At 50.5% G+C, this 10,790-nt stretch overlaps 1 protein-coding gene across 2 annotated transcripts in view; it reads right to left on the bottom strand.

Annotated features, from left to right (window-relative positions):
• Positions 1-5,144: 5,144 nt before the first annotated feature.
• Positions 5,145-10,790, bottom strand: part of BNIP1 (BCL2 interacting protein 1) — a 14,879-nt gene continuing 9,233 nt past the window's right edge. For both annotated transcript variants that reach the window (XM_008069808.1, XM_008069807.1), the window contains 2 exons: positions 9,495-9,613; positions 5,145-5,761 (listed from right to left, as the gene is read on the bottom strand). In XM_008069808.1, the coding sequence (XP_008067999.1) occupies positions 5,565-5,761; positions 9,495-9,613 (316 nt within the window). In that variant the 3' untranslated portion in view covers positions 5,145-5,564. The remainder of the gene's footprint in view (positions 5,762-9,494; positions 9,614-10,790) is intronic.

Genomic DNA, 10,790 nt, shown 5'->3' on the forward strand with positions numbered 1-10,790 from the left:
CCAACAACTCACACCCTCTCGGTCCTCTCATCTACGGGTTCTGAGACCTGTTCAGATGCAGGTGAAGAATGCCTTGGCAAGGCCATCTCCTGTAAACCAGGAGCACCCTTCCTAGAAATGATGGAATCTCTGTCAGGAGCACTCTTATTTTTCATATCAGTGAAGCTCTCAGATTGAAACTAAAGAGCAATTTGCTCCCTTTAAATAGTCCGTATTCATCTGCGACTCAGTGGATTCATTTTGTCCAGAGCGCTCTGCCAGCAAACAAGATTGCAGGGAGGGAAGGGGAAGAGCCAAGTTGTAAAAGTCATAAAAAAGAAACTGGCGCAGCGGCTTCCACCATAATCCCAGCACTTTGGGAGGCTGAGGTAAGAGGATTGCCTGAGCCCAGGGGTTTGAAACCAGCCTGGACCCTGAATTGTATCCCACATCTTTAACATAAAAAGTTTAAATTTAAATTAAAAAAAAACAAAAAACTAACCTGGGCAACTGGGTGAGACCTTGTCTCTACAATAAATAAAAAAATTAGTTGGGAGTGATGGTGCATGCCTGCAGTTCCAGCTACTTGGAAGGCTGAGGTGGAAAGACTGCCTGAGCCCAGCAGGTCGAGGCTGTGGTGGCCATGAGCGTGTCTCCGCACTCTAGCCTGGATGGCAGAGTGAGACTCCGACTCAGAAAAACAAAGAAAAAAATTTCCCACTGAGTGAATTTCTATCCACTAACATTTTTTTTTCATGGATTTGGGAAGATGGCAGAGTGCCCGGCCTGCTCCACCCCCTCAGCCCTTGGCTGTTTGGGAAACTCAACTCCATCCCTGGGTTCTGACTCCCTGCGAAGCCAGCATCCTGCCTTGCCTAAACGCTGTTTTCCTGCAGTTAAGTTCCCAAAAGAAAGGGTGATGGGGCCATTCGCTTTTCTTTTTCTGTGTGAGCCTTGGTGTGTCCTGTCTCTTGCTTTGATCCTCCTAGCACCACTAAGAGGTCAGGACTGTCGGGGGTCCTTGTGTTGCAGACGCCGACAGAGAACAATTGGAACCCAGACCTCTGGGCCACCAGAGGCCACACTTTTGACCATGTCCCTGTGGCCCATTAAGTCGACCCACACCACGAGAAATACCACAGGTCCTGGGACTTCTGGCGTGCAGCCTGGGCCTGCTGCTGGGGACTGAAGGGACATGGGGGTGATAACACCCACCCCTCCCCTCACCCCCAGGCTGGGCCCTTCATTCCTGACAGTGCGGCTGAAACTCCTGTCTGCTATCTCTTAGATTAGTTCACAGCTATTTTTATTCTGCCCTTGCTTGGGGAAGAAACACAGCTTGGGTAAACTCTCCAGCGGGCCCCAGGGAAGACCACCATTAGCTGGGGAGGAAATCAGAACTTCTCTTTTTCCCCACTTAAATTCACCAACACGTGTTGATATGAATGTTCTGGAATAAATAATGCCTCATCTCCTGGTCTGGTAGGAAGGAGATTCTAAGGATGGACTTGGTGAGGGGAAAGAGGACCCAGGGAGGGGAATGGGAGGGAGGAAGACGGGAAGCTTGAAGGGGCAAGCTGTGGGTGGGGAGCCTCAGACATCTGAGTGGGGACCATGAGAGTCTGGGGTTCACAGAGAGGGCTGCGCTGCTCGGGCAACTTGGGGCTATTGATGAGCACCTTCCTTTCTTTTATTTTCCTTCTTCTTTTGGGGGGGTAAGGGTCTCACTCTGTTGCCCAGGCTGGAGTGCAGTGGCATGCTCCTGGCTCACCACAGCCTTGACCTCCTGGACTCAAGCAATCCTCTGGCCTTGGCCTCCTGAGTAGCTGAGACTACAGGTATGCACAACACACCCAGCTAATTTTTAAAAAATGTTTTGTAGAGATGGGGGTATCGCTATGTTGCCCAGGCTGGTCTCCAACTCCTGGCCTCAAGCAATCCTTCCTCCTTGGCCTCCCAAAGAGCTAGGATTATAGGCAAGAGCCTCCATGCCAGGCCTTGGCGAGTACCCTATGGATGTGCTGAACGCTGTGGGGACATGGATGCCCTTACCTCTGAGGGAAGAGGCAGAGGAGCAGAGAGAACACCATCTGAGTCTGCATTTCAGGCCAAATAGCAGGAGAACCACAAAGGGCAAGGATTTGCTGGAGAAGTCAGAGGAAAATGGAGAGCGTGGTGCCACAGAGCCGGGAAGCTTTCCAGAAGAACCAGTGTTCAACGGGACAACTACTGCTGAGAGGTGAGGTGGGGGTGATGACATCCCCTGACTGGCAGCCTGCGGGCACTGAGACTTCCACTCTGCTCCTGCCACTGTCTTCCCGGCATCCCTGGTAGCTGCCGGTTGGCCCATCTCAGCCTCAGGTCTGGCTGTTCCCTCTGTACGGGATCCCCGTCCCTCGGCTGTCCCCAAGACTCACTTCCCTGCCTCAAGTCTTGCCCAAATCTTATCCCAGGGAGACCAACCTGCCCACTCAGCTTGAGATGGCACACTTGCCCCCGCCTACACCATGTCCCCAGCCACCTCCTTTCCAACGTATTGAATGGCTTGTCTAGCGTGTCAGTTACCTGCTCCTTGCAAACCTAAGCACCATGATGACAGAATCTGTGCTGGGTCCAATATCCAGCACAAGTGCCTGAAACACAGCAGGTGCTCAGTAAATACTTTTTTTTTTTGAGACAGGGTCTCACTCTGTCACCCACGTTGGAGTGCAGTGGCGCCATCACAGCTCACTATAGCCTCCACCTCCTAGGCTCAGGTGGTCCTCTAGTCTCAGCCTCCTGAGTAGGTGGGACTACAGATGCACACAACCATGCCTGGCTAGTTTTTATAATTTTTTTTGTAGGTACAGGGTCTCAGTATGTTGTCCAGGTTCATATTGAATTCCTGGCCTTAAATGGTCCTCTCGCCCCAGCTTCTCAAAATGCTGAGATTACAAGTGTGAGCCACCACACACAGCCAATACTTCTTGAATGAAAGATCTTTTTTTTTTTTATTGTAGAGACGAGGTCTTGCCAAGTTACCCAGGCTGGTCTCCAACCCCTGGGCTCAGACAATCCTCTCGCCTCAGCCTCCCAAAGTGCTGGGATGACAGGCTTGAGCCACTGCGCATGGCCAAATGAGAGCTCTCTTGATGGCTGCTCTGTGCTTTTAACTCCTGGACTGCCAGCTAGTGAAAATGTAGCATATGAGCTTGCTTTACTGATAACAGTGACAATTTAAGGCCACTTAAGAAATATATTGCAAAAACAAAAGACAGGTAAGCATCATATATGTATGTTTCTTAAAAATTGGATCCCTATTTTTAAACATATATCCATGACATTTCAGATGGACCCATGGGAATAGTCACACCTGCTGTAGGACCAGAGAGGGAGTGTGGACACTGCCCTCTCATGGCCGAAGTAGGGAGGGCACACCCTGCACAAGAGGCTGGAAGAGGAAGATAGTGCTGTGACAGACGGGGCTACCAGCTTTTATGTTATCAATGACATTTCAAAATGGGTCAAACTCGGCTGGGCACGGTGGCTCATGCCTGCAAATCCCAGCACTTTGGGAAACCAAGGAGGGAGGATTGCTTGAGCCCAGGAGTTCAAGACCAGCCTGGGCAACATAGCAAGACCTCGTCTCTACAAAAAAAAAATTAAAAATTGGCCTGATGTGGTGGCCCATGCCTGTAACCCCAGCTATTCGGGAGGCTGAGGCAGAAGGATCGTCTGAGCCCAGGAGGTTGAGGATACGGTGAGCCGTGATTGTGTCACTGCACTCCAGCCTGGGCCAGAGTGAGACTCCAACTCAAAAAAAAAAAAAAAAAAAAAGAGGGGGTCAAACTTGACTCTTTTCAGAAGGAGACAAGTAAAAAAGGAGTAAAGTGTCAAAGGGAGCATTTTTTGGGTGTGCAGGGCCCACGCATTTCCATATTGCAGGGAGGATGTTGACAATTAGTGGGAAGCAGTAAAGAAAAATGTTAAGACAAGACAATCCCAGCTGATGACATCCATCTGCTACACTTACAGCTGGAATCTGGGGGAATTTCCCATCTGTGCTTTATTCTCAGCTTTAATTTGACTATAAATAAGACACATGTGTGCATGATCTGCACTGAGTGTCACTTGGAGCCAGGGATTGTTTCAGCATGATATACAGCCTATCAAATGTGTGTACTGTGCATTTACACACACACACACACACACACACACACACACACACACACACAAAATTCTTCAGCTTGGAACCAACTAAGTAGCCTGAGGTGGGCAGCCAGTCATCTCGAACTAGGTCCCCTGTTCCTCACTTCATAACTGAGGCCTTAACCCTTGATACCCTCTGCTCACACAGACCTAAGCAGAACTGCCAATGCCTGGCCCAGCTTTTCCTGAAGCCGCTTGGCTGTTTGTTCTGGGAAACCTGAGGGCCCAGAGCCCTGAGAGTGGCATCAGTCAGCAAGGACACACAGGCCCAGTCGGCGGGGCCTGCACTGGTTATTCTCTTTTGATGTTCAAAGGCCTGTATGGACAATCACCTCCACTTTACAGATGGGAAAACAGGCTTAGCGACAAAAGGCTAACTCTCCTGTGGTCATGGGGTCCGTTGGTAGCAGAGTTGAGTCTCAGAACCAAGTGTTTTAGGCTTGCCCAAAGTTCACATTCTTTCCATATTCCCTTCCGCCGCCCCCTCCCTCTCTCAGGTGCTCTGGGCTCTAAACAGCAGGGGAGGTCGGCCAGCAGTAACACAAGGGGACACTAATACCCCCAGGGTAGGCATAGCCAGGTCTCTCCCCTGGTCTCTAGGAGGGATCCCATGCAGCTCAGCTTCTCACTAGCTCCTCCCTCCTTGGTGATACTTGGCTCCAGGCCTCAGAGACAAAGGCCTGGCCAGCAGCTGGGGTGGAGAGGACCGTGTGCCTTCTGGGATGCCAGCATGAGTCACTTCCAGCGGGGCGTCTGCAGCCTCTCCTGCCAGTCTGCCACCTCTCCTGCCAGTCTGCCAGACCTTATTTCTGTGGCGCCGTTGGGGAGGAACCCGTCTGGGTGACCAATGCATTTGTAAGGTGCTGAGTGTCTACAGCACCCTGTGTAACTTTGGTCAAGCCTAATTCCCTTGAATGAATGGTCTACATTCATGTCCTAGAAACTGGCCACAGAGAGGAACACACTCCCCAGAGGGATGCCCTGTAAAAACAAACACGTTTATTCTGTGAAACATCTTCAAGTTTTCTGAGGAATGGCTGTGAGTGTCCGCCATCCTTCCTCCCATCTCTCCTCTCCTCTCTTGCCACTAGATCTGGCACTTAAGGGCCCAGCTGGGCGTGAAGGAGGAGGAGCACCAAACGACACGACTCCAAGTGCCCTGTGCATGGCAGCCCCCACAGGACGTGGCAGGACTGTCCCGGCGGTGCCCCGTGACTGCTGCCTCTGTGGCTCTGCGTGCCTGGACAGCAGCCACCTGTGGAAAACTGGGAGTTGTGCTCTAGCCAAGCTGCTGAGCACCCAGAGCAAAGCGGGGGTGTCCTGGCTGAGAGGTCGGGTGGAGCTCGGGGGGCAGATCCCAACACGGGGGCTGAGGGTCAAGGCAGGAGCCCGGGACCTCACAAGAAAGGAAAGAGTCGCTTCTTGACAATGTAGAGGACCGTGGCAAGAAAGAGGGCCAGGGCCAAGAAGATGAGGAGCTTGTCTGTGAGCTCACGGCGGTTGTACTTGGTGATGAGCTTGCGGCCCAGCGTGATGGTCCCCGACATGGACTTGAACTCTTCATTTGCATCCAGGATTGTGCGTGAAGAAGTGACTGCAACACAAGAGGGAGGGCCCGGCTCAGAGGCTGTGCCACACATGAGCCTCAGTCCACCATGTGCCCGTGATCCTGTCTCCTGGAGCAGGACCTGAGCCATCAGGGAGCATGACCAGAGGGCATCTGGAGGAACAAAGAGAGCAGAGGCCAGCAGGGAAGGCTCTGCCCAGGGCCCATCGGCTCCAGAAAGTGGCGGCTGACTTGTGAATCCCCCATGTGGACATCACCGGGAGCAGGGCCAGAGAACCTTGCCCCTCGGCCCCTCAGGCCTCTGAAGCAGATGAGCCACAGAACTGGCTGGGGGCTGAGGGTGGCACTGGAAGGGTGGTGTTGGGGCAGCAGCCAGAGGCTCCGGGCCTGTCCACCCAGGAAGCCTGGGACATGGTTGCTGCCCTAGAGAGGTGGCATCTGGGAAGGGTCCATGTCCCTTAAGGGATCACTATGCCAGAGTCAAATGAGTTTCTGAGGAGAAGGTTCCTGCACGGTTCTCCTACAGGGTGGAGTAGGGCACCATCAGCATGGGCATCAGACAACATGTGATCAGTGACAAGGCGAAGTGTAAGAGTGGGTATGTGGAGGGCTGAGCCATGTGCGAAAGAGGGAGGAAAGTCACAGCTCATATGCTTGTGGTATATAAGTGGAGGCTCTTAGAAGGATGAGAAGTCACCAGAAACAGTGGGTGCCTCTGGGGGTGGACCCAGGGGGCAGCAGTCAGGAGAGGTGTCTTTCTGGGGTTCTTTTTGCATGACACAGCAGCCACTGGGCACATAAAACGTGGCTGATGCAAGTGGAGATGTCTGTGAGTGTGAAACACACACAAGAGTTCAAAGACTTAGTATGAAAAAAGTGAATGTAAAATATCTCAATAATTTTTAACATTAATTGTAGGTTGAAGTTGTAATATTTTACTTAATGGGCTAAATAAAATACATTATTAGAATTAATTTCTTATGCTTTTTTTATACTTTTTAAAATGTGCCTACTAGAAAATTTAAAGTCACATATATATCAGGGCACAGTGGCTCACGCCTGTAATTCCAGCATTTGAGGCTAAGGCAGGAGGATGGCTTGAGCCCAGAAGTTCTAGACCAGCCTGGGTAACATAGTGAAACTGTGTCTAAAAAAATTAAAAAATTAGCCGGGCTCAGTGACTCAGCCTATAATCCTACGCCTTTGGGAGGCTGAGGTGAGTGGATTGCCTGAGCCTGCGGGTTTGAGACCCGCCTGGGCAGCGAGACCTCATCTCTACAATAAATCAAAAAATCAGCCAGGTGTGGTAGCGCATGCCTGTAATTCCAGCTACAGGAAGGCTGAGGCGGAAGGATCACCGAAGCCCAGCAGGTCGAGGCTGTGGTGGCCGGGAGCGGCCACTGCACTCCAGTCTGGGCAACAGAGTGAGACTCCAACTCAAAAAAAAAAAAGAGAGAGAAAAATTAATAAATAATCAAAATAGTGGCTCCCACTGATTCTCCTGGATAGCGCTAGGCTGGAGGCTTCTTTTCGTAACCATGTTATATATATTTCGTTTGTTTGTTTGAGTTGGAGTCTCACTCCATTGCCCAGGTTGGAATGCAGTGGCATGTTGACAGCCACCCCAGCACTGACCTGCTGGGCTCCAGGGATCCTTCAGCCTCAGCCTTCCAAGTAGCCGGACCTACAGTGCGCACTACCACACCTGGCTAATTTTTGATTTATTGTAGAGACGAAGTCTCGCCGAGTTGCTCGAAACCACGGGCTCAGGCAGTCCACTGGCCTCAGCCTTCCAAAGTGCTAGGATTACAGGCTGAGCCACCGAGCCCAGCTACCATGTTATATGTTACCTTTTCACAAAATTAAAAGCTGACGAGTAAATAAATTATCAGAGGAAACAGCAGCATGTTGAAAACGGCAAATCAAGGGGAGAAACAAGCACAGCACGAGACTGCTCTCAGCCTTCTCCATGCTGACTGCCATCCACGCCCTCCATGGAGCTTGTGAGGTGAAAGGCTAGGCCTTTCTTTCTAGGTGTGCTCTTATGGAGAATTTTGTTTTATCTCATTTTTGACTCAAGGTCTCACTCTGTCACCCTGGCTGAAGTGCAGTGGCACAATCATGGCTCACTGCAGCCTTGAACTCCTAGGCTCAAGGGATCCTCCACCTCAGCCTCCCAAGTAGCTGGGACTCACTCAGTTAATGTTGATATTTTGTAGAGATGAGTTCTCACTATGCTGCCCAGGCGTTTCTTGGGCTCAAGCAATTCTCCCACCTTGGCCTCTCAACAATCCTGGGATTACAGGTGTGAGCCTATGATGGAAACTTCTGAACTCTCAGCAGGTAGATAGCATAGCATCAAGAATGTCTCGTGCCCATCACCAGGCCTAAGAACCACTAGCCCCACAGCCCTTCCCCGTCCCACAATTTTGCAGTGAATCCTAGACATCATATTCTAACATGCTTTTCTGTTCTAAGTGTGGTCCTAATAATCTTTTAAATAAAGCTGAGTCTAGGAGGAAAAAGGGAACGGTGAAGACTGCCCTCTGCTCCTTATCTCTTATCTTTTCTAGAAAATGTGCCCTGAGACGACTGGCACACTGGGCCCTCTCCACACCTCAGAAACCACCAGCATTTGTGTCTCCTTCTCCCCGTTGGGGGACTCCTGTTACCCCATCATAGCATAAAAGCCTGATTCAGGTTGGGCTGTCTCCTCACTGTCCTCCAAGGCCTCTCTGCCGCCCACCTACGGCACACGCTCAGAGGCCCAGCGGCCGCGGAGCCCGAGTGCTCAGATAAGCTGCAAACACACAGAGTGGACTCAGGGTCACTTGCTCGCTCTCCTGTTGCTTCTGTTGGGTGCACCGAAAAGGAGAGTGGTTCAAAATTATAGATAATTTCTAGGGGTGATAATGGTATTGTGGTTACAGGTTGTTTTGTTTTTTCCCCTAAAGAGTCCCTTATCTTTTAGAAGGGACAGGCTGAGATATTTAAGCACGATGTCTGGGACCTGCCTCAGAATAACCCAAGAGTGGTGGAGTTGAGGAGAGCTGATCCGAGGCTGGCTGAGAGCCGGGGGCTGCTGAGGGGTGATGGGCTTGGGCTCATGACACTGTGCCTGCCGCTTCTGTCTGTGTGTGGAATTTTCCCCAAGCAATTTCAACTAAACTCTCTTATCCTGTACTCCCTCTTGGCCTGGCGAGGGCTGCTTCTCCTCTGCGCTACAGAAGACACTCAGGAGAGCTGTTGGAGGAACCTGGTGCTTTCAGCAGCCTCTTCTGCAGTCTCTGTGTCTTTTAAAAGGAACTCACCAGAAAAATGATATTTGGGAGTAAAATTGCAAATGGAGGCCCAGCAGTCTTCCCAGCAGCCGATACATCCAACAGTTGTTCTTTTAGGCCAACTTCTCCACCTGCCTGGCCATAAAGGTCCCCAGACCCCTGGCTTGAAGTCAGCCCCCCCAGGCCCGGCCTGGCCCTGATGACACCCACTGCGCCTGGGCTGTCTGCCTCTCACGTGAGCCTTGCGATGCTTCCGCTGGGGAAACACTGACCTGATGGTGTGTGGGCTCTTCGAGCACAACTATAACAACTGAAAAGAGACACAAGCAGCATGTCCCCACTCTGGGGAAGACCAGGCTGTCGAGTCATCACACAAGTGAGAGGTCAGGGAGCTTTAGGAGGGTGGTGGAAGGAGCCTGGGATGGGGGAGAGGGCCTGGAGCCACGTCTGGGAGCAGCCTTGACTTGGCTTGGCCTTACCGAGAGTCTGCATGGCCTCCTCACTCTGCTGGACCTGTTGGGACATCATCCTGCTGATCCCCATGAGGTTCTCCGTGATGGCGCTGGACGTCTGGGCCAGGCTCTCCTTGGTGGTTTTCCTGAAAGTCCAGGGAGAGGGGCACATCAACAAAAGTCTTGCTGCAAGAAGGCCCCATGTCCAACAACAGCCCTTTTGTTACCTATCAAATTAGGACATACACTTTTATGGGTTGTTTTTTTTTAATTGAGGTGTCACTCTGCTACCCAGGCTGTAGTGGCACAATCATGGCTCACCACAGACTTCCTGGGCTCAGGTGATCCTCCCACCTCAGCCTCCCAAGTAATTACCACTACACACGCACCACCGCACACAGCTAATTTTTTTATTTTTTTGTAGAGATGAGGTCTTCACTATGTTGCCAGTCTTTGTTTCAAACTCCTGGGACCAAAAGACCCTCCCATCTCAGTCCATACACTTTAAATAGCCACAGTCAATGCTGATGAGGGTGTGCTGAGACCTGTGCACCTATAGACTGCAGGAGGAACATAAGCTGGTGCTACCTTCCATAAAGCAATTTGCCAGCATGTATCAGGAGTCTTAGGAAAGTTCATTCCTTTGGCCCAATAATCTCAACTCTGGGAATCTTTCCAAAGGAAATATAAAAAATGCAGATAAAGCCCTATGTTCCAAGATGTGCCCTGGTGTATTATTTATAATACTAAAAAACTAAAAATGTAAACACACACAGGGGATCATATTACCATACAGTCTACATACTATGTAGGGTAAACAGCCAGACGTAGTAGCTCATGCCTGTAATCCCAGCACTTTGTGAGGCAGAGGCAAGAGGATGGCTTGAGCTCAGGGGTTCAAGACCAGCCTCAACAACTTGGCAAGAACTCGTCTCTACAATAAATTAAAAAATTAGCTGGGAGTGGTGGCACGTACTTGTAGTTCCAGCTACTTGGAAGGATGAGACAGAAGGGTTGCCTGAGCCCAGCGGGTTGAGGCTGCGGTGGCCATGAGCCTGCCACTGCCCTCCAGCCTGGGTGACAGTGAGACTCAGACTCAAAAAAAAAATTAAAATTAAAAAACTAAAAAGGACAAGCTTTGGGCTATAATACTAAGTGAAAGAATAGATACTAAATTTAATAAACAGTATGATTTTGGCTTTGCAAAAAATACGGAAGAAGAAAAAAATGAAACACCAAGCTAAAAGCAAGCCAGGGTCCCCACAGGAACTTTACATCTTGCCAAATGTTCCTTTTCTTTTCTTTTTTTTTTTTTTTTTTTTT

The sequence above is a fragment of the Carlito syrichta genome, unplaced genomic scaffold, assembly GCF_000164805.1.
Source record: "Carlito syrichta isolate Samal-C Ts95f unplaced genomic scaffold, Tarsius_syrichta-2.0.1 Scaffold312219, whole genome shotgun sequence".
In the NCBI taxonomy this organism is placed as follows: domain Eukaryota; kingdom Metazoa; phylum Chordata; class Mammalia; order Primates; family Tarsiidae; genus Carlito; species Carlito syrichta.